General features: G+C 54.1%; 7 protein-coding genes across 7 annotated transcripts; 4 read left to right on the forward strand and 3 right to left on the reverse strand.

The window, feature by feature from the left end:
- Nucleotides 1-718: 718 nt before the first annotated feature.
- HER10_EVM0009899 (uncharacterized protein) lies at nt 719-1,835 on the forward strand (the record flags this gene model as incomplete). The annotated part of the gene is made up of 1 exon (XM_035479371.1): nt 719-1,835. The coding sequence occupies one exon, from the start codon at nt 719-721 to the stop codon at nt 1,541-1,543; it is 825 nt and encodes a 274-aa protein (XP_035329914.1). The 3' UTR covers nt 1,544-1,835.
- Nucleotides 1,836-2,522: 687 nt separating this feature from the next.
- On the reverse strand, nt 2,523-5,098 carry HER10_EVM0013193 (SH3 domain-containing protein). Its single transcript, XM_035482557.1, has 4 exons — nt 4,387-5,098; nt 4,179-4,282; nt 3,013-4,052; nt 2,523-2,959 (listed from the first exon to the last, which is right to left on the reverse strand). The coding sequence occupies exons 1-4, from the start codon at nt 4,421-4,423 to the stop codon at nt 2,896-2,898; spliced, it is 1,245 nt and encodes a 414-aa protein (XP_035330301.1). The 5' UTR covers nt 4,424-5,098; the 3' UTR covers nt 2,523-2,895.
- An 822-nt stretch (nt 5,099-5,920) lies between these two features.
- On the forward strand, nt 5,921-6,475 carry HER10_EVM0003993 (uncharacterized protein; the record flags this gene model as incomplete). The annotated part of the gene is made up of 2 exons (XM_035473653.1): nt 5,921-6,055; nt 6,317-6,475. The coding sequence occupies 2 exons, from the start codon at nt 5,921-5,923 to the stop codon at nt 6,473-6,475; spliced, it is 294 nt and encodes a 97-aa protein (XP_035329160.1).
- A 597-nt stretch (nt 6,476-7,072) lies between these two features.
- On the reverse strand, nt 7,073-8,860 carry HER10_EVM0010912 (uncharacterized protein; the record flags this gene model as incomplete). Its single annotated transcript, XM_035480356.1, has 2 exons — nt 7,073-8,676; nt 8,743-8,860. The coding sequence occupies 2 exons, from the start codon at nt 8,858-8,860 to the stop codon at nt 7,073-7,075; spliced, it is 1,722 nt and encodes a 573-aa protein (XP_035330045.1).
- Nucleotides 8,861-10,099: 1,239 nt separating this feature from the next.
- HER10_EVM0010090 (phosphoglycerate dehydrogenase) lies at nt 10,100-12,566 on the forward strand (the record flags this gene model as incomplete). The annotated part of the gene is made up of 2 exons (XM_035479560.1): nt 10,100-11,780; nt 11,832-12,566. The coding sequence occupies exons 1-2, from the start codon at nt 10,863-10,865 to the stop codon at nt 12,564-12,566; spliced, it is 1,653 nt and encodes a 550-aa protein (XP_035329935.1). The 5' UTR covers nt 10,100-10,862.
- A 1,233-nt stretch (nt 12,567-13,799) lies between these two features.
- HER10_EVM0010257 (uncharacterized protein) lies at nt 13,800-17,216 on the forward strand. The gene is made up of 4 exons (XM_035479723.1): nt 13,800-14,881; nt 14,948-15,174; nt 15,228-15,897; nt 15,946-17,216. Exons 1-4 carry the CDS (start codon nt 14,634-14,636, stop codon nt 17,093-17,095), a joined length of 2,295 nt encoding a protein of 764 aa, XP_035329959.1. The 5' UTR covers nt 13,800-14,633; the 3' UTR covers nt 17,096-17,216.
- Nucleotides 17,217-17,329: 113 nt separating this feature from the next.
- On the reverse strand, nt 17,330-18,912 carry HER10_EVM0013224 (carboxy-cis,cis-muconate cyclase; the record flags this gene model as incomplete). The annotated part of the gene is made up of 3 exons (XM_035482588.1): nt 18,480-18,912; nt 18,277-18,385; nt 17,330-18,168 (listed from the first exon to the last, which is right to left on the reverse strand). Exons 1-3 carry the CDS (start codon nt 18,705-18,707, stop codon nt 17,330-17,332), a joined length of 1,176 nt encoding a protein of 391 aa, XP_035330303.1. The 5' UTR covers nt 18,708-18,912.
- Nucleotides 18,913-21,949: the final 3,037 nt, after the last annotated feature.

A 21,949-nucleotide genomic window follows, 5' to 3' on the forward strand; every position in this document is an offset into this window, starting at 1 on the left:
CGAACCGGTGTCTGGTCATTAAGATACCCTGACCCTTGAAGACATCACCCCTCATTTGCCTGTGTGTATTGGCAGCCATCTGTGACAGCCTCACATCACTAGCCATCGTGACGACTGCCTGGAACCTATCCTTGCGGTCGCCTTCCTAGCGGCTCGCCTTGCTGGTGGTTCGCCATCCTCATGGTTCGCATCATGTTCAACGGAATTGCTTCGAGCTTATAGCTCTCTCAATATCTATCGGAGGCTGCCGATATCAAGAGTGTACCACCTAAGTAGTTCGACTTTCCTAAGAGCTTGGTCTTATTGCTGGTCCATACCTGATAATCTTCGCTTCGATTCGCTCCTTTGAGACACCATTTGTGTACAACCTCATTTCAACAAGACAATTTTATTAATAATATCAAACACATACTTTTAGGTACGTAGGATATCACCAGCGTGAAAGCATCTTGATCTCTGACTTTCACCCAGCTTGGACTCCCAAATCTCGCGACTCCAAGACGCGCCTGACCGAAATCCCGGGCAAAGACACGAACCTCGAGCAACAACCGAACACTCATTGAATCGTGTGTGGAAACAAGACTTGGATAACAACATTGCCATTATGAGTTACAACGAGCAGCTGAACGAGGGTCATCATGGCCCGCCATCAACCCCGGCAGGCCAACCACCACCTAACCGAAATGGAAGCATCCCCGCAAGGTCTGGGTCTATTAGCATGCGAGGGTCGCACTTGCTCCAAATGCTGGACCTGGAGTCCTTGACTCCCCAGCAGACCATCAATATGGAAGCAAAGAATGAACAAGGCGTGTTTGAGACGGTCCTTGCGGCTAGTACTGGTCTCGACTACTCTTATGCTAGTACCAGCACCGTAGCTACCCTTGGACTCCGCAAGCTGCCTCTGTCCCCTACCCATAACAGGCGCCTCTTCCACACACCCTTCGGTATCATGATGCTCAAAGACTTCGCCTCCTTCACAGTTCGAGTATCCGAGGCTAACGTGCCGGAAGTCGACGTCAATGTTGCCGTGCTTGGCCCGGAATACGGCTGGCAGGAGGTTGAGATCTTCCTCGGCAAGAATCTTTCGAGGAAGATGGCTGAAGCTAGGGCGCATTCGGCCTCTAACGACATTGTTCCCGAGAGGGAGCAGCTCGAAACAAACGGAGACGTGCCTGCGCTTCCGCCTGAGATAGGTGAGGTGCCTCTGTCAGCATCGACACGAATCATTGGTATCGATACCATCGCCGCGGTCCACAGTGCAATCAGTGACGGACGTACCGGCCGTCGGGTGGGTCGACCAGTCGCCGATGCGGACCTTACTATCCGGACCACCGCCGGCCACTCCCGATCCACTAGCGGACTAGGAGCTACACCCGTTTTCACAACCGGCGGCACCACTGGGTCATCCCCCCCTTCAACGTATGCACTGGATCGGTCTAGGAACTCGTACCACTCCTCGCAATGTGAACACCCGGCCCCTATCGGCGACTCCCTTGGTGTCCTCGAGCCAGGTACCTCACCTGGCAGAGAGGATGACGAATGAACATGGTGAGTCATCAGAATGCCGCTTGCGGTCATTGTAATCACTAACAGCAAGGCAGCTTTTGATACCTGGAATGGCATCGTCTATGCGCGCAAATCAGATTGAAGAAGCGATCTCAAAAATGACACATTGCTGGAAAGGTTCCGGGCTTATGTAGTGCTACGACAAGCCATATATGTATCGATTGCAGACCATATACCGCGTAGGCTTTCGGATCATCTTCTCAGACGTAATGCTTTAGTTTGAGGAGTCGTATCCTATTAGTAGCATCGGGCAAATTGGACCACTGGGCGCTTGTTTAGTTACATGTTTAAGATAAGGTATCCGCAACTGTCAAAGCTAACGGACACTGTCAATATAAAGCGCGTCTTCCCGAGAACAGTACCCCTGGACGAGGACACAAGCAGGGCAGGATTGAAACCACTTGGTCAAGTGACCTTCGGAAGGTATGTTTCCTAGGCCAACAGATTTTACTAATGACCCAACGCGGCAGACTGTGCCTCAGTTATCACCAGGCTGCTACACACTTCAAGAGGAGATTGGGCACAATTCCGTCTACAGCCAATCCTATTATCGTCTTGAGGTGAAGTTGCACTCCTGGACGTTTCCTGACTCAGCAAAAACCAGCTCCAGAAACAACGTTTCAACCCGCATCGACAAGCTTTCCCCAGATCGTCCCAAGGACCACTGAAACAAGTTGCCCCTGCTTCGTACCCGTCGGCAAGCGGCAAGCGTCGATCTTTCCTGACATCATGGCTCTGATACCCACCTGTTGATCTGTGTTGTTTTGATACATTTGGAAAAGGGGGGGATCAGCCTCGGCTCATTTCACAGCACCATGACGGGGAAGGTTCTCCCAAGGGCACCGAATCTTGAGGCACAACCAAAGCCGGTCCGGGCCGCATGTGGCCTGTGCCATAGACCCCGTCTGTGCCACTGCTTCATCACCTAAACGATTTCTCACGCGGGGATACAAATGGTGCGATGAAGTATGTCATAAGACGAGATGTTCTTTTCGTTTTCCTGAAGCCTATGGCCTATGATGGACGTTTATGCTGTGAGGTAACTAAACAAGAAGAAATATCTTTCCGCGCCTCCTTGATCCAAACGCCAGGACTTGTTAAAACGAGGTTTGGTCGTTATCATTAAGGACGTCGTTGGAAAGCAGGATGGGGAAGGACCATCCGGAGTATCATGAATAAGCAGTAGGATCTTTGTGGTGACGTTTGTTCTCCTCCACTATCCCCTGTGTACCTGCATCAGGTATGCATTTTGGTTCGATCATGCTTTGAATGGAAAGCATTTGGGTATTCGGGTTTGCACAAGGTTCGCGTTCGAGCCGTCGATTCAGCTTACTCACGCATCTTCACGTAGTTGCTGGGGAAGATGCCGTGTCTCGTTCCAATCATGCCGGTCCTGTCGTGAATGTCAGCTTACACCCGTAAAACAAAGAATGCCCTTTCACATACCACCAGTCGGTCTCGCTCTCGGTCTTCTTCAGCACCGTGATAACGTCGCCCTTCTTAAATCCCAGATCACCAGGCTGGTCGGCATCGAATGTGAAAAGCGCAACAGCCTCGTTCTTCTTGAGCATGGCCGCCTTGCCAGTGAAGTTCGGCTTGGGAGCAGCCGGTCTACCAGGAGGACCCGTCTTCTGGTCGTTGAGGCCGTAGCTGGGCGATGGGTTGTCTCTGTAGACGTAGTCGTCATTGCCTCTTGAGGCAAATGTGTTGGAGCGTGAGACTCCAGTGTTCGAACGCGAAACTCCACCAAAACCACCTCCAGCAGGCCTATCATAGACGTCGTCCTGCCATGTGCTGGATCTCTTGGGTCCTCCAAACTCGCTGGCGCCACTATCTCCACCACCGAAAACGCTGCTGCGGTTGTTGTTTCCAAACTCTCGGCTGTTGTTGCCGTTCCAATCATCCTGACCCTGGCCCTGGTCGTAAACGGGAATGTCGTTGTACATGGAATCGTTGGCCTGACCAGTGCGGCCGGCATTGAAGGCGCGGGAGTTGAGGATGTTCATCAGGGGCGCGGCCTGGGGTGGGGAGCGAACGCTGCCGGTCAAGATCTGGGCGGCGGTGTAGCGGGTGCCGTACAGCTTCTCGTTGGCGTCGCGGCGCTCGATAATAACGGAACCCTCCAGCGAAACACCAGCGAAAAGACCCTTGGTCTTGGAGTAGGAGAAGATGCCGGCAACACTCTTCAGGGAAGCGGCGCCGGCGGCCTCGGCGTTGCGGCCCACAGGACCAGCGGCGATGGAAACGTTTCCACCAAGCGTAAGCGAACCAGCCTGCGCGAAGGTCTTGACGGCGCTCGCATCGTTGAGAATAAAGACGAAGTCGGTCAACTCAAAACCAATCTGTCCACCAAATCCCGCACCTGCCGTACCGATAGCGCTTGGCGCACTCCATGATCCGTCAGGAAGTCGCGAGACGACGAGACCGCTACCGAAGCGACCGGAACCGAGGAAACCGGCCTTGAGGACGGTGAGAATCGCAAGACCCTAATTACACGAATTGTCTGTTAATATCGTATCGGGTGTTGTCGTGGGCGGTGGGAGGCCTCTGGGCACCGAATGCGCCAAGGCAGGCGGGGGATGGCAGATCGCGGGGTGGGAAATATGGCTCACCTTCGCGTTGGCGAGGACGGAGGGAGGAATAATCTTGTCGGGGCTGAAGGCTTGACGAGGGTCGATAAACGACGTCAGGATCTTGCCGCACTTTTTGCATTCCGCTGTTATGGTCTGGTCAGCTCATCTGTTGCGACTGAACAGGATGACGGGTGCGATGGTGCAGCGGGATCACCGGCACCAGCCAGAAAATAATGGGTGGACTTACACGCCATAGACGACGGGAGCGGGTTGTGGAGGCCCATGCTGACGGTGTACCGAGGGGTCGAGAGAGAGGAATTACGATTGAGTCGGATGTTGTTCCCTCAAGATTCGGTCGAAGAGGAAGAAGGAGTGGAAAAGGTGTCGAGGAATGGAGGTGAAGAGAGGGAAAGAAAGAGAGACACGAAAAGGTGAAAGCGTGTGCCTGGGATTGCGATTAGGTATCCGTAGGTCAGGTAGGTATTACGGATACGGTTTCTTGGGGATCCTTCCTCGTCCACGGTAGCTGCGTGCACCCACACCTCCACGTAATTAACGATTTAGTGGGGTCGTGCCGCGATAGGTGAGGATGAGAGCCGCCGAGAGGCCTGCGCCTCTTCTAAAGTTCTTATCCTCGTCGGTTGCTATGTGCCGTGAGCTTTGCTTTGCTTTTCTCCTAGTCACACTAGGCACGTCTTGTTAATCTTATTAATCCCGTTGGGCTTGGCGGATGGAAAGTGTTCCGGGAGGAAGGAGAATGGGCATCAATTGTTGTTTTCTTTCCTGCTTCTTGCTTCTTTTTAAGCTTTCATGGCTTTTCAGCCGAACTCTCGTATCGGACGACGCAGGTTCATCAAACAAACGAAGCGCAATAACTCGTCAATATCCACTCGAGCGCGTCATCTCAGCTGGCGGGAGCTTTCAAATCATGAATACCTCTTCTCGAGTGCCAGGTGACATGCCCCTTCATTATCTCCGGGCTGGGATAGCCGGAGCAAAAATTCGAGAAATCACGGACCATGAACCGGGGGGGAGCTTGGTGTAAGCTGGGCTCTGGCTGCTCTGATGAGGCGGCGCAAAGGAGGCGTGACCTGGACGGAGTGAGGTAATTCGCGGGGTACTTCTGAAGTTCTGTTCGGGTTCGGTGCCAGTGTGGCGCAGGCCACCGACGCGCAACCCCCACCGGCAAGGATGGCGTTCCGAGCAGCGCGCGCCCACACCAGCGGGCAGCAGCAATGGGCGCCTCGGCCGCGCAGTGACCACCTGCTGCTGACGGGACTGGTAGGTAGTGGCCCACCCGGCTCCAGTTCCATCCGCGCAGTTCCAGCCTCGCCTTTGTGAGGAAAGACGCACCGGCCCCCGAAACCTCCGCCGTCATTGGTTTCGCCGCCAGAATCGACCATTTTTGCAACTTCATCATTAAACCTCACGAACCACGAACTACCAACCACAAACCACCGCGCACCACATCCAACTCCTCTCCTCCTCTAACGAAGAAGTCATCGCTTACGAGGACGCCCATCGCATCCACGAGAAAAGCGCGGCGTTCGATCGTGGCACTGTCGTCTTTGAACGACTGCAACCACACACCACCTACAGGGACCGACGATCTCGCACGCGCGGCAACTCGCCATAAGCCTCAGCGGCGAGAAACGACACCCAGAAAACAGCCCGCACTTTCTAGATCCTGAGATTTACTTCGCCACCGGCAGTTCTCTTCAGTCCTGATCGAGAAAACTCGTCACCCCTATTCCCCTGAAGAAACAGAAAACCCTGCCAAAATGTCAGAAGCCTACGAGCGCGAACGCCAAAATAACGCCCGTCTCGATGAGCTCTCAGCAAAGGTCTCCGCCCTCAGAGGCGTGACCGTCGACATCTACGACAACGCGCGCGCCCACGAGGTCATTGACAGCACGGTATGTTCCCTCGTCGCCTTCTCTTTTCGCTCCGCTTTCCTTTCCTGAACCCCCTTTTTCAACATTTCATTGGCAAGAAACCCCTGGTATTACATGATGAGGAACATTGGTCCGTGTTTCGGAGGCAGCCTCAAGACCTGCTGTTTGACGACAGAACCAGCACTTTGTGCAACTCTGACCCATACCATCCTGCCCATATTTTGCCCATCAAGTCATCGGTCTTTTCTTGAGATAGGTCACTGACATCATGGCTATATCTAGTCCGAGACCTTCTCATCCATGTCGACCCAGCTCAAGGGCTCCGCCGGTCGGTTAACCCGCATGGCCGCCTCTGGAAACAAGGTCGCCATCCTCAAGCTGTCAGGCATCATCATTGGCATCTTTATCGTCCTTTACTACATCGCCAAGCTGTTCTTCTAAGGAGGCAGGCGAAACAAACTATATTTTACGACAAGCAGGCAGAGAACTGCGTAGCATGGGGGAAAAGAGCAGAGCATATCGGCCGCCCAGGGAGAACTGGGTTTTTCTCGTATTTAAGCAACGGAGTAAAGGGGGAGGTCAACCCGACTCGGGGCCTCGGCATCAAACATGATGGGAAACAAACATAACGGGAGTATTCAGATATATGACGGGCGTGGATGTTCAAATACCCTGCGCATGGATTCGGAGTTTGGGGGGTAGCACGGCGGCGACTGATTGTATCAACACTAGCAGCAAACTGATTGAGCAAGGCGTGCACTTTGATTTTGCGTTTATGAAATTTGGAGGGTTTCCATCTTTTGCTTCAAAGTTTCTGGTAAATTCTTCATCTATGACGCTTTTGCAATCGAATTACAGATGCCATGAGACTCTCGTTCTCTCTCTTTCGCCCTGCCTCCTAAGCATGTCGTCACGTTTTTCATCGAGTGTCTATGTGCCAAAACGCAAATGATAGGCCCTGCGGTAGGTTGCAAAACCGCTCGTCCTATCTACCCCAGAGACCTATACCGCCCATCATGTGCTCGCAATATACTGCATTTACTGCCAAACGTTGGAGAAGAGGTCCTCACTGCCGCCTCCGATAGGCTTTGATGAACCGGAGCCAGCGGCGGGCTCGGTGCTGCTCGTCCACCCACCAAACTCCTCGTCCGCCGCGACCTTGGGTGCGGCGCTGAAGCCGCCAGAGGCTCCGGGGACAATGGGGGTGTTGGCGAATGAGTTGGAGGAGAGACCTCCAGAGGAGCCCCATCCGCCAAAGTCGCCTCCGAGGGAGGGCTTGGGCGCTTCCGCGGCCTTGGGGGCGGCGGGTGCAGCGGCAGCCGTGGTCGTGTCGGGGGTGCTCCAGGCGTTGGAGCCCCAGACGTCGGATCCAGACCAGTTTCCTGAGCTGATTGTGCTAGTTGCGGCCGGGGTGGGAGCGGGAGAAGGTGCCTTGGGTTGGGAGAGGTTGAATACGGAGCTGGATGCGGGAGCGGGGGAGGGTTTGCTCGGGGCGGCGGCGGGTTGGGAGGGAGCGGAGAGGTCGAACAGGTCTCCCATGGAAGACGTCGGCTGAGCGGGCTTAGGCTGGGCCGCAGCCGGGGCAGGGGAGCTGGACCAGCCAAATCCGCCGAAGCCGCTGTTGGACGGCTGCTTCTGGTGCGCAGCGGGCGCGGGTGCCGTCGCGGGCTTGGAGTCGAAGAAGCTTCCGCCGCTGAGACCTCCAAAGGCGCTTGATGACGATGCAGGCGGTGGTGATCTCGTGCTGCTCACCGGGCTTGACAGGCTCGCGAATGGGTCTGCCGCGGCAGGCTTGGGGCTGGTGGTGTTGTTGGAGAAGCTGAGGCTGCTGAAAGCGTCGTTCATGCCTCCAAAGGACTGCTGCTGCTGGTGACCAAAGGTGGGCGAGGGCATGCCGCCGAATGCGCCGCCTTGAGCCTGGGGCGCTTGTTGCTGCTGCTGAGGTTGCGGTCGCGGGGCAGAGGCGTACAGGGAGAGGATGGATTGCTTGAGATCTGGCCTGGAGGGTCCTCCCATTCCTCCGGTGTTGCTGGTGCTGGCTGGCCGAGGGGGGGCGGCGGGCTCGCCAAAGAAGTCCAAGCCCAAGAGAGAATCCTTGGTGCTCGTGGCCTTGGGAGGAGCGGGATCGGATTTCGGGGGTACCTTGCCGGGCTGCGGGCCGGCAGTGCTCGCTCTGGGGATGGGATCATCGCCGCCGATAAGGTCGATTTGCGGCTGCGGGGCAGCGACGTTTCTGGGGGGCGCGGCGGACTTGCCGACCGAACTCTTGCGAACCGATTCTCTGCGCTCGACATTCTGCTTCTCCTTCACCAGGCTCAAGGGCACATCGTCGTCGCCGTCTACGTCGAGGCTGGCGGGGTCGGGAATGGGGCCGTCCATTGTCCATCTCTTGAGCTCGTACTTGGTGCGGATAAAGTTCTCAATCTTGGATTCCGAGGGAACGTGGCCGGGCGCCAGCTTGGCCTCCCAATATTTGTTCGCGCGCGCATTACCCCAGCTGAGGATGCTTCGGAGCTGCTCGTCGGTCCAGGAATCGAGATCGACAGACTTGACTCTGCTAATGTGCGTACCCATGCCACGGTGAATGCCTGAACACCGGATGCAGATAAAGACACCGAGGTTCCAGCTGGCCCATCGCGGGTCTGCAATCGTGACACAGTCAGCGGGAGTCCAGGATGGAATTAGGAATCGAATTGCCTGGGACTTACGCTTGTTCTTTTTGCAATCGGAGCATACTTTGTTGCACTCCAATTTCAAGAGGCTCTTGATGGTCTGCTGGTTTTGGGCCGCTCTTTCGGCAGCGGGATTGGGCGGTCTTCTAGACATGGTGGCCTTTGATCGTTTTGTGAGAGGTGACGGTGGGAGGTACTGGAGGGAAATTGAAGCGATGGTTCGACGGGCGGCTCTTATTTCGTCGTGGCGGCAGGTGTAGTCGGAGAAAGGGGGATGCAGCGCAGGATCGCAAAGTTGACAACCTGGACCTTGAATGTCGTGGGCCTGTGATTAATATTATGAATTGCCTACAGACTCCACGCGGCGCTGATACCGGCCAGGTAAGGGGCAACTGGGGTCGAGACCGTAGAATTCGTCCCTGCCTAAGGCAGTGATGACGGTAGTGGAGGTGGGGTCCTCAGACTGTGGTGACATGCTTTGGCAGGTGCCTGCGGTTCAATGGCAGGTGCCCACACATTGCAAGTCGGTTGCGTCTAAGTCATGTATTCCTGGGTTCTCGTAGCTAACTAGGTAAGTCTTCATTCAATGCATCCTCTCATGAGATGTTCAATTTCTTCCAGTTATACAGAATCTCACTGCTGCATATCTTCACTGTAGTACAGGATCTAGCTACCTGAGTACGTCGCGAAGCCTTGGCCTGCAGCATTCTTGCGCTAGGTCCATGTGAAGAGAGTCTGGAAGAGAGAACGTGATGCGTGGAAGAAGTAAAAGATAAGATAAAGATTTGACGTTTGACTCGGTTCAATCATCCAGAACTGGCAAGTCCTTGATGCCACTCTGTTGCAATTCGATGGGTTAGCACTCTCATCACCTCCAATATGTCGGAATCATGTAGGTCTTAGGGTAGGCAGCCGAGGACTTGCTGCTTCCGCCGTCGAGCTCTAGTAGCTGCCTAAATGCAGGATGACGAAAAGTGCAATTGAAATGGTTGCTGAAGCCATCTGGCCATTGCTGGCTTACATGCAAACTACTATATGGACACATACTCCTCTACATACTCAAATGGTGTGGTCAATGGGAAGACGAGCACATGGGACTTGAGCGTGGTAGAGCCGACTGAAGACCGCTTCAACTAGCAGAAGCCTTGCCCACACACACTGTCTCTCCCACATACATGAATGATGGCGTGCGGAATATCATGTAAGTTTCTAGTCAGTCATCCGTCAATAATAGCAGTTTGACATGTAGTGAATGTCTGTAGGGTTAGAGGCCGCCCTTACGACCGGCATCGAAATCTGGCAGAATGAATAGATGTTCCGGAATGAACAGGTTTTTTCCAGACCATCCAGGTTTCCCTGGTTCTTTTGCGAGAATATGATGGCTTCACCACTACCTTGATGGACCATCCAACGGCAAGGGCGCCAGCAGATCTCGTCTCGGACCTGCAACAGCACCCACGATCACCGCCCTGTGCCACGTCGTGTGGGTTGCAGTCCGCCTAGAAGCTCAGCGCTCCTCCAATCGAGGATACGTCGGCAGCGCTTGCTCCAAGCAGCATGGATGGCTGCAAACATGTCGCAGAGCGAAAAAGGCCGGAGCATGTAAACCGCCCAGTAAAGTTGCGGGGGCGGGACGCCGGTGCATTAGCTGAACGTGGGGGAAGTGAGGGGTCGCTCGTCCGCGACTTGGACTCGCACCTTAATCCGTCGCATCTTGAGGCCTCTCGAACAGATCCTCTCTTTGCCATAGGCAGGATGTCTCTCGCGTCCGCGTCTGTTTGACCTGCGGCGTCACATCCCGCATCGGACATCCAGCTTAGCACATGCCATTAGCTGAGTCAATTTGTCTTGAGGGTGGAGGGGCGCGATATCGCTTTCCGTCTATCTCGGAGTGTCGTTCCTGGAGAGCCGGCCCAAACGTGCAACCTTCTACCCGTCGTGGCGACTTCGACATCGGACGTAGCTAACAATGCAATGCGGGGGATACTTGGTTGGTATATAACCTTTGTCGGCCGTCGCGTTTGTGTACTTGTTCGTTATGTCCAGATCCTCTCGCTCCGACCTCAGGCTTTCTGAAATAGTCGGCTGCTTCCCATCCTTTTCCAAAACGTTCGCGCCGTATTGAACCATCCTTTGCTCAATATTGTCCCTCCGCCATGGCTCCTTCTGCAATCGAGAAGATCACGTCGACGGTGTCCTCCTTCGCGTCTGATAGACTCCGCATCCTTGTTCCTGAGAAGGTTTCTTCAGATGGCCTTGCCCTGCTGAAAGACAAATACGATGTTGACAACCGCGCGGGGTTGTCTCCCGAAGAGCTCATCGAAGCGATCCCCAACTACCACGCACTGATTGTACGGTCTGAGACGAAAGTGAATGCGGATGTGCTTGCTGCCGGCAGAAAGCTCCGCGTTGTCGCACGAGCCGGCGTGGGCGTGGACAACATTGACGTCGACGCAGCGACAAATCAGGGTATCATTGTCGTCAACTCGCCTTCTGGCAACATCGTTGCTGCTGCTGAGCACACGATTGCCCTCCTCCTCGCCACGGCTCGCAATGTCGGCCGCGCAGATACCACAATGAAGGATGGGAAGTGGGAGAGAGGCAAGCTTGTTGGTGTCGAAGTTGGCAATAAGACCCTCGGTATCATCGGCCTCGGAAAGGTGGGAATGAAGGTTGCCCGAATGGCCATAGGCCTCGGCATGAAAGTGAAGGCGGTCGATCCGTATGCCAGTGCAGAGATTGCCGGTCAAGCCAACGTCGAGCTGGTAGCTGACCTCAAGAGTCTGTTGCCGATTGTAGACTTCTTGACCATTCACACTCCGCTGATGGCGAGTACACTCGACTTGCTGAGAGAAGAAGAATTCCAGCAGATGAAGAAGACTGCCAGAGTCCTCAATGTTGCGAGAGGCGGCGTATACAACGAGGCAGCGCTTCTTCGTGCGTTGGATGAGGGATGGATCGCCGGAGCTGGTCTCGATGTCTTCACGGCAGAGCCACCAGTCGCTGAGTCGACAGCCTCGCAGCTGACCCGGCACCCCAAGGTGGTCGCCACCCCTCACCTGGGAGCCTCTACTGTCGAGGCTCAGGAGAACGTTTCGATGGACGTCTGTACGCAGGTGGCCGAGATCCTCCGCGGTGGATTGCCAACAGCAGCCGTCAATGCACCATTGATCATGCCGGAGGAGTATCGCAAGTTGCAACCGTTTGTGCGTCTTATCGAAAAGATGGGCGGGCTATATACGCAGCACTTTGTCGGTAGTCGAGGTGGTATGATTGGTGGCCGGAAATTCGAGCTCATCTATCAGGGCGACCTGGCGGGCATCTCCAACACACGACCATTGTACGCCGCGCTGGTAAAGGGACTCGTCTCATCCATCAGCGACTCAGGCGGCCGAGATGTCAACATCGTGAATGCCAGCCTGACGGCTAAGGAGAAAGGCATCATCATCAGCGAGACGCACAGCGGAGAAGCGAAGAACGCAGTGTATGCCAGCTTGGTGACGCTCCGATCACACGGCGCAGATGGCGAGCAGGTCATCGAGGGATACGTGTCGGGGCAGAGCATCTACATCTCGAAGCTAGACCGATTCAGCGCAACTTTCCAGCCGCACGGAACGATGTTGGTGCTGCACAACTATGACGAGCCGGGCAAGATTGGCGGTGTCGGTATGGTGCTGGGCCAGCATGGGATCAACATCACCTTTATGCAGGTGGCCAGCTTGGACGGCGAGGAGAGGAGGGCAGAAGGAGGCAATGAGGCATTGATGATACTGGGCGTTAGGGGAGAGATAAGCGGGAAAGTGGTGGACGACTTGCAGCGAGAAGAGGGTATCTTGAACGTGAGCTTGGTGAGGTTGTGAGGACAAGGTATCGCAATAGGTTTCCCGGGGAGTTCATACATGACGAATTCAAGCCAAGTGGATTCCACTTCACGTGCTTCATTAATGGTCGTTTCTCTACGAGACGTGGGCAAGAGCGAAGGTGGCCACTGGCCCCCCACGAGTTCGTGGAGCTTGGCAACATTTGTGATCTTATTGGCGAGTAGCAGAGCTCAAGGGGAAGGTGACATGAGGCAAATAACTGGGTACTCATAATTGTTATCGCATCACTAGTGGGCGGACATTTAGTGCCTAACGAGATCAATGACAATCTGGAGTTTTTAAGGTTTGGCAATTATATCACCGGATGCACGAGAGGCACGAGATCTCTTGCCATATTTTGACACTGGCAGCTGAATAAACACCTTTACGTTTGGTTGTAAGAGTTCGGGTATCGGCAGAGAAGAAGGACCGTTCACTCGTGCTGTTGCAACTCCTGTGGCAAGTTACCTGCACATCTGAAGTTTTATGCAAGCCTTCCCAGTAAATGCACAAAACAACCCAAATGGCGTGGGGATTTTCTTGAAAGCGGGTCAATGTCACGTCAAGGTCTGTCTGTGGGCACTGAGAGCAAAGGCACAACCTTGCCAACTTGAACTGACCAACCTTGAGGTCATGATCTCGGCACTAGCAAACCTGAGCGTACAGCTGCGCGTGAGCTGGTTGAGCAGAAGGATTGACTGACGTGTTTCGAGGTTGAGCTTTGCTAGGCCCTGACACGATACTATTCATGGTGTTTTTCGAGCTCTGGTTGGTATTGTGTGTACGGTACCTTGGGACAGCATTTAGCAGCTTGCTTGTATTGCTAGACCGAAAAACTGAGGTGATATACATGGCTCTTGGCTCTTAGTGGTTGGTGCCCAGACGCGAGGTAACGTCGACAGGAGGCAAGGAACAGGCTAGGAAAATAGTTCAATTGCACCGATCAGAGTTTTTGAACATGTGCATACACTAGGTACGGATAGGGATAGGCCTGGATAGTTGGTCGACCCTGACTTTGAGCTTCAATCGGAAGAAGCTTCGAGATGTTGACTTGCGCTTCACTCAGGAACATCAGCGAACCGGCAGAGCATCAATTGCTCAGGAGACCGACTTACAGATATGCTCCCTCATCAGGTCTTACATAATTTACCCCAGATTTTGCACAATTCCTGGCGTCACTGATGGAATGACGAGACAAAAGTATCGCGGCAAGAAAGGCAAAAGGCGGGGCGAGTGAGACGAGGTTGCGAGGGAAAATGCGCAACACAGACTTTTGCCCATTCCGAATAGCCGAATTAAAGACCTTTCGAGAGAGGTACGTGCCGATGACAGCGCTGTCTCCCATGAAATACCCAGAGTCTACTTGAACAATTTGCGTGCCAGTGCGGAGGTTCTTGAGGTCTCTGCGGCAATGATGCATCATTCTCTCAGTCTTCGCATTGTAGACGACCCGCCCCCCGACCGTTGATGACGCCAAGCTTGTGCGCCACGAGAGCAAATGATTGGCTGGTCTGGGTAGCACACCAACGAGAAAGAAGCAAAGCTTCCGGCGACAGGTGCCCCTCGGCCCCCCAAAGCTAGGAACTCTGGGTACCTCTCACCTCTCTCGGCGCCCTTGTGCTTTCTCCGTCTCCATGAGCTATTGATCACCATCTGTGTGTTTTTCTCCTTCATTTTATTTTTTGACTTTCTCAACTCTCGTCCCTAAAAACTCCTACGACATAGCTCTATCGCAGCCCTCCTCACATCTCCAACAAAGTGCCATTGCAAGACCCATCTGCAAGGCACCGTCACTCGAACCATCGCTACCCACAGCAGAACCCACTCGTCTTCCGATCTTGGCTCGTTTGGTGGAGCTTGCCGCTCGCCTTGTGCACTTGCGTACGCACAGCAGCTGCAGGTAAACAGAGGTGGAGTGCAGCACCTTTACCACCCTGACTCTGCCCCGTTTCTCGCCCGTCTCCCGCGTCCGCCGCATAAAATGTGCGCTTGACCTCGCTGCTTTCCCACCTACTACTCCACGACACTCTCACGACATCCGATTCCTCAATTGACGAGCCGAGTATTATGGCCACAAGGGGAGTCGTCCCGACACGACGGGGCAACAATGCCGGCGGCTTCGGCGTCTTCCGTACTGCCGTTCTCGGCCTTACCAAAGCCTTGACGCTGGGCGTTTCTTCCGTCGCCGCCGCGCCCATTCACGCGCGAGGCCATCACGATGAAGAGCCAGAGGCTGGTGATGCTTTCTGGCCCCTCATGGGTGCCTCCATTGCTCTCGTTTTGCTGGGAGGTGCCTTTGCAGGTCTGACCATTGCGTAAGTTCTTGTGTTATTCGCATTTCCTACCAACTCCTATACCTGTTTGCTGACCTTGGCACTTAGCCTGATGGGACAGGACAGCATCTACCTCCAGGTTGTCGCCGGCGACCCCGATGAATCGCAATCCAAGAACGCCAAGCGTGTCTACGACCTTTTGAAGAAGGGCAAGCATTGGGTTCTGGTTACCTTACTTCTCTCCAACGTCATTGTCAACGAATCGCTACCCGTTGTTTTGGATCGCTGTCTTGGCGGCGGCGTTGAGGCCGTCGTCGGCAGTACTGTTCTCATTGGTACGGTGGAGTATATCCCTGGCGATGAACGACCTTTACTAACATATTGGCAGTCATCTTTGGCGAAGTCGTACCTCAATCCATCTGCGTTCGATACGGTCTCCAAATCGGTGGCTACATGTCCAAGCCTGTGCTTTTGCTCATGTGGCTTATGGCGCCTGTGGCTTGGCCTACTGCGAAGCTCCTCGACTGGGCGTTGGGCGAGGACCATGGCACCGTTTACAAGAAGAGTGGCCTCAAGACGTTGGTCACCCTGCACAAGTCCCTTGGCGAGGTGGGCGAACGCTTGAACCAGGACGAGGTTACCATCATCAGTGCTGTCTTGGACCTCAAGGACAAGCCCGTCGAGAACGTCATGACCCCAATGGACGATGTCTTTGTCATGGCCGAAGATACTGTATTGGACGAGAAGACCATGGACCAGATTCTTTCGGAGGGCTACTCCCGTATTCCCATCCATGCCACCGGAAAGCCAACCGATTTCGTTGGAATGCTTCTTGTCAAGATTCTCATCACGTACGACCCTGAAGACTGTCTGCAGGTCAAGGATTTCCCACTGGCGACGCTTCCCGAGACCCGCCCTGAGACGAGCTGTTTGGACATTGTCAACTTCTTCCAGGAGGGCAAGTCGCATATGGTCCTGGTGTCCGAGTACCCCGGTGCCGACTACGGCGCTATTGGTGTCGTCACCCTCGAGGATGTCATTGAGGAACTTATTGGAGAGTAAGTTTACCATGACTGTACTGCAGAATAATTACTGACTCGTAACAGGGAAATCATTGATGAATCCGACGTCTACATTGATGTTCACAAGGCCATCCGCCGCATGACCCCTGCCCCGAAGGCCCGAATCACCAAGAGGACAGGCCAGCCGTCCCCTCGACCGATCCCTGAGAACGGTGATCTCATCGAATTCGGAGACGAGGCGCAACCTCCCCGTGAACGAAATGGTTCCATCAGTGCGCTCAGCGATGCCCCAGAGAACCTCTCCAGCAGCGCACCTAGAACCACATTCCTTATGAGGAGAAGCTCGGCCGGACCTGATGGGCGCATGACGTCGTCCGCTGTTCCCGTGAAGGCCACCTTTGACGAGGCTAAGCAACACCTCAAGCATCTCGGTCCCTCCAACCGCGCGTCGAACCCGAAGAACACCAAGTCTACAACCGTCAAAATCAAGCCCGTTCAGACCGGAGCGCCCTTGTCGCAGATCCATAGCCCGTCCCCAAATCTTCGCCCTGCCTCTATAGCTGGAGAGATCAGCGAGGAGAGACTGGAGCATGACACGGACGAGCATACCCCCCTTATGCGCCCTAAGCTGACCGGAAAGGGTGGCGTCCATGCTATTCGCAAGAGTTATGGCGGAGCGGGCATGAGTGAGACTCAGGTTAGGCTCTCGAGTGCCGCTCACGATCACGACGCGGAGGGCGCCAAGGCCCCTGAAGGAGTCGACTTGCCCCCAACTGTCCCTGAGCATGGCAGCCCAAAGGCCACACGGAGCGCAAGCCCCGAAGCAGCCCGGACGGACTTGACCATCATCGTCTCGCCCGGTCGGGCAAGCAGTGCGACGAGCGTCACTGATGTCATTGATGACGGGTCTGCCACCCCCAAGCGCCGACCCCTTGTTCGAAGTGGTAGCATCAGCGAGAACGTGGTCGAGACTAGCAGTGGAGTGCGGAAGATTATCATCCAGGCCGCCAGCTCCGATTCCGATGAAGCCGGGTCTAGAGGTTCCAAGGGCTCTTCCGGACACCGCTCGCGGGCTACCAGCCAGAGTAACAAGCAGTCTTCTAGCCACGATTCAGAAGGGGAGGAGCAGGAGAATGGCGATGGTGCGTCCAGCACGGCGCAGAGCACCAGCAACAACAGCCAGGCAGCAAGTAAGAAGAAGAATAGGAGGAAGAAGAGGAAAAACAAGTCGTAGATTGGGCGTAGTAAGATTGTGTAGGTGTTGGTGCTGTCCCCTGTATGATATCGCATAGTAATCTGAGCGGTTGCGGCGCTCATCCACCGTTGTTGCTCTTCAAGTCAATTTTTGAACCACTAAAATGCGTAACATGATAAAGGTGATATGTGGTTTGAATTGTTTGTTTTCTATATTTTTGTTTATATGTGTTTGTCCCATTATCCCCGCTACCTTGACTCCTCCGACCTCACCTCAATCGTACCAAATAGCATTCATTCCGAATCCGGGCTCGGGGATACGCAACCGCGCAACGCGACCCAGGAACTCGTCCTGCCACCGGTAGATCTCGATCCAGCCCTCCTGGTCGTCCGTGATGGCGATCCACTCGTCGCTCCAGTCGCAGGGGCTGACGGCGTTGCTGTGACCGCCGCTCGTGGGCGTGGGGTTCAGGCAGATCTGCCTCTCAATGTGGCCGCTGTCGTCGAGCTTGAAGGCGGCGATGTAGCCCGTCACGTCGAAGCTGTTTGAGCGGGCCGTCGCGAAGAGGTACTTGCCGCTGTGGGAGAGGGTGCAGACGTCGGAGCGGTACATCTTTGTAGTCGCGCCTGGGATGCCTGGGGGGATGAGCGGGAAGGAGCGGTGGGTGTAGACGGGGAGGCGGGTGGCCGGGTCGACGACGTATTCGCAGAGGCGGTTGCCTGCCTCCATGAGGGCGTAGAGGTAGCGTCCCGTCGGGTGGATGGCGACCCAGCGGGGGTGGTCGCCCGGGTCCGGGGCGTCGACGGAGCCGACAAGCTCGAGTTCGGGGCTGTCGGGAGAGGTCTTCTTGTGGACCCAGAGTTTGTTGGCGGTGAGGTCGGCGGAGTAGAGGTAGGTTTCTGTGGGGTCGAAGACCATGCCGTGGATGCCCGTGTTGGGGTCGTAGGGGTAGTTTTGGACGTTTGTCTCCAGGGCGCCCGAGGAGGAGACGGAGAAGATGTTGCCGTGGGAGGCGTGCTTGTAGAAGGGATTGCAGTAGACTGCGTAAGGGGGCTTTTGGGCCGCGAGGAGGAAGATTGCACGGGTGTTTGTTGTTGAGAGGGCGGCGTTGGCTGGGAGGGATGGTGTTAGTCGAGAAGATGTTCATGGGAGCGACCAGGTAGTCGTGATATGCCATGGGAAAGCGACATGGGCATGCTGCTCTAAGGGAATCAACTTACGGTCGTGGGTCATGTCGTGAGAGGCCTCGTGGACGATTTCTGAAGGGCTCTTGACTGCGAAGCTTGCCCACTTCTTCATGGCGGCTCCGTAGAGATTCTTCTTGTCATGCTGTGATGTACATATGTGTGTAAGCCAGGTTTCTTGGTCACGATGGGATAGAATGCCACTAAGCTCATCCGAACTCAAGCTGATCTGAACTTACGCTGAAGGTCATCCATGATATCGGCTGGTCCTCGGGGATCTCGGTGCGCTTTACGAGCTCGAGGGTCAGCTTCTCGTCGTCGAAAGCGACAGTGAAGATGGCGCCTGGCGGGGTCCAGGTCCCGATCATGAGGTGGTGGACGGGCATCTTTGCGGTTGTTGAGAAGAGCCTGGTAGGTGAGCTCTTGGCTTGGAAGGCTGAGAGGAGACGGGACGATCGCGAGAGCATGGACTGGAGAGGCGGATGAAAGATGAAGCTTTCACGAGAAGAGGTTTCGCGATGTTCGGAGAATTTAGGAGCGAGGGAAGTATGGCACGTCGGGTGAGTTTCGCCGAGGTTAAGAGGAAGCTCCAGGGATGTCGAGCTCCAATTGGCAAAAGCGTCACGATGACTGGGTAAGGGGAGTACTCTTTACGAGAAACGACAAGACAGAATCATGTGAAAGGGGAGGGGGAGGTGTGGGAAAGATGGGAGGAAATTGAGGTGACGAAAGATTTAAGAAAAAGAGTAGGCAAGTTTGGTGTACCTTACAGCTCCTGCCCCTCGTCTCCGAACCCCGGACAACACGACGAGGGGCATGCAGCAGCAGCACCCGGTGCGTGGAGAGAAGGGCCCGCTTTTTGACAGTTCGAGTGTGGGGTCGCCGCAATTTGGAGGGGCTGCTCGGGAGATGTGGCGGTAATTGGGCGGAACGATTGCTCCCGGCAGAGTGTTCTTCCCCCACCTTTGGGCAGTCAACTCAGCCAGCGCTCCGGAGTTGTGATTTCACGGAACATCGAATGATAAGATATCTTCATCTGCTGGTGTGCGTTTGAGGCTCTGGGAAGAAGTGGATTAGGGTCACTGTGGCCTCGTATGATTAAAAAAGGGATCGTGATGCTCAGTTGTTGTCAAGCGACACTCGATGAGCGATCGTATGCCAAGCATTCGGGTGCTCCGTGCTCCGCGACGACTGCCGGGCCACGATGCCGAAAGGTCGGGAGAGGAGTGCAGAACTGTCAGCCGGGCACCGGCCGGGGGAACACAAGAACCTCGGGATTGACAAGGTCCGCGCGGCAAATGAAAGCCAGAAATGCGATTAACCAATCACTTCATCCGGAATACCCGGACAGAGGGGCGTTCCTCATTTGTGTTAGTCAGGCAAATCAAGTTTCCGGGGGGCTGGCAGGTATGGCACAAGCGACAGGTCTATTTCCACCTCTTACTTCACCCATCAAGATATACGTAGTAACCATGAGGGACGTTGAATACTGGTGCGAGTAGCTCTCTCTTTACACTGCTCAGACCGTCGACCCAGGAGAAGTCTCAGTTCCCTTCTTTCTCGAAAACACTGACCGCACGGTATCCTCGATGAACTGCTCGAGCTACGAATATGTCAGCATCCTTGTGGATGATTGAGGGAATGCATCGGAAAGTGCCCCTTACATTACTGTATTTGAAGATGATCCAGACTGTCGACGTAAGAACAACAGTTCCCGTCGCAAAAGGAAGGTAGATCCACCAGATGGGATTCGACGCGAGAATGTCGATATTCATACCAAAACACGTCTTGTATTAGTGAGTGAAGTTAGTTTCTCAATGTGCCGGAACCCAAAGGGTGTGAGAGGTTTCACCTACCGCCACGAACGTGAGTGGAAGAAATATGAACTGGTTTGCCCGTCAGTTAGTGAGATCCTACATAACTCGTAGAGAACGGAGCAGATGGCTCACAGTAATCCAAGTCAGCCGCTTCATACTTGCTGACATGGTGACCGACTGTCTGGCCTCCTTGATTGAGACCAAATTGAACTCCTATACAGTTGACATTAACTCCCCGCGCCGCCTTTTCAACTCATGGCCTTCTCAGAGCGCATGAACTTACAAGTTGAATGAGATCTCTCGAAATACCATCGAGCTGATCAAGGATGTTGCAGGCCTCTGCAGAAAGCTGTTCGATGGCTTTCAATACTTCTTCGAGGTATTCGCCCTCATCATGTCGTTCACAGTAAGATATAGCAAAAGATTGAGCCTTTGAGATAGCCTGCCTCAACGCCATTCTTTGTGAAGTCCATCGCTGTCCATCGTTCAGGAGCGTGTCAAGAAGCTCCGGTTCACCCCCTTTTGACCTTAGTACCCTGGCACGTCGCTATCATGGACAGTCAGTCGGCTTGTGTTGATCATTAGGTGACTAGAGTAACTTGCCTGTACATTTAAGCTCCTAATTGCCTCGGAGCATGATGACATCCATCGCTCTCTAATGTAGTGAACAAAGTGCTTGAAGAATTCTGACCCATTTTGAGGAAGCCAGAGGTGTGGGAGATTGCAAAGATGTGCCGTTGTCTTCCAACCATGTACTCCCTTTCGGTCAGGGGCATATATCACTTTCCAGCATACATCTATCTTCTGATAGTTCTGGTTACTATCGAATGTGCAAGGTATTGTTATTTGTGAAAAGTAATTCCAACTGCCACCGTCTCTATTCGAAGTAGAGTTTTCGGCACTTTTTAGCGTCAGATAGAAATCGGGTGTGAATGGCTCTCTTATCCAGTCCTTAGTGATTGAAAAATGGAGCCTTGTCGATCCAGTGTCTTGTGTTCGACTACGCATTTGGTCAGCACCACACAGAGTATTGATTATTGAGACCTACATCACACATCTGCCCAAACGAGACCGAACGGCTTCCAGAGTCTCCTGATTTGAGGTACGGCGAAGGCAGTAATCGCTTCCTTCTCGGTCCTGGAATATTCCAATGGTTTCATTCGGTTCTGCAAGAAGCATCAGGCGAAATGCGTTGAAATCTAAAGCCCTCGCGTCAGCCTTATTGGTGAGCAGAAGATCAACTGTTGAACGATCTCTGAGCTGCAGTGCCAACATCAAAGGACTGACACCATTGATATCTCGGATATTGACATCGGCTTTCGCTCTGATTAGTGTAGCTATCACGCCAGGAAGTTGTGTCATAATTGCGAGGTGTAGCGGGGTTCTTCTGAGAGCATTGGTCGTGTTAATCCTATAGCCCAAATTAACCAGTAATGTTATGAGTACAGTTTGCTCTTGATCAATGAGGAGCGGGAGGGTTATCGTATCATGTTTGCAAAGGACTTGTATGGTACCCTCTGAGTTGGATAATGCCGCCCAGAACAAGGGCGTTCGTCTGTGGCTGTCCATTTTATTGACTGGAAAGCCTCGGGATACCAGGTGAGATACCAAGTCCGCAAGTCCAAGATAGGCTGCCATATGTAGTTGACTGAAAGTGCCAATCAGTTCCTCCATCTCTTCTGTAACATCAGGCGCATGTTTATCCATAAAAAGAATCGTCTGACTCAACACTTTGGCTGCTAGACGATCATCCAGGATACGGCTGATGCTAGGACACTCCACAGGGCACTCCTTTGCGTGAAGGCTCCATTTGCGAGCTGCATACTTCAGAAAGGGCCTTTGGCGCGCCAATTCTTCAAAGGCGTGAGCGTCTAGACAGATTTCATTCCTCT

This window comes from Colletotrichum scovillei (assembly GCF_011075155.1).
Source record: "Colletotrichum scovillei strain TJNH1 chromosome Unknown Contig00009, whole genome shotgun sequence".
Lineage (NCBI taxonomy): Eukaryota > Fungi > Ascomycota > Sordariomycetes > Glomerellales > Glomerellaceae > Colletotrichum > Colletotrichum scovillei.

Coding starts and splice junctions, on each gene's coding strand:
- HER10_EVM0013193 (XM_035482557.1), bottom strand. CDS start 4,423: ATGGGCCTCCACAACCCGCTCCCGTCGTCTATGGCGT. Junction 4,283..4,386: donor GCTCCCGTCGTCTATGGCGT/GTAAGTCCACCC, acceptor AGACCATAACAG/CGGAATGCAAAAAGTGCGGC. Junction 2,960..3,012: donor GAGAGCGAGACCGACTGGTG/GTATGTGAAAGG, acceptor CATTCACGACAG/GACCGGCATGATTGGAACGA.
- HER10_EVM0010257 (XM_035479723.1), top strand. CDS start 14,634: ATGGCCACAAGGGGAGTCGTCCCGACACGACGGGGCAACAATGCCGGC. Junction 15,175..15,227: donor CGGCAGTACTGTTCTCATTG/GTACGGTGGAGT, acceptor ACATATTGGCAG/TCATCTTTGGCGAAGTCGTA. Junction 15,898..15,945: donor ATTGAGGAACTTATTGGAGA/GTAAGTTTACCA, acceptor GACTCGTAACAG/GGAAATCATTGATGAATCCG.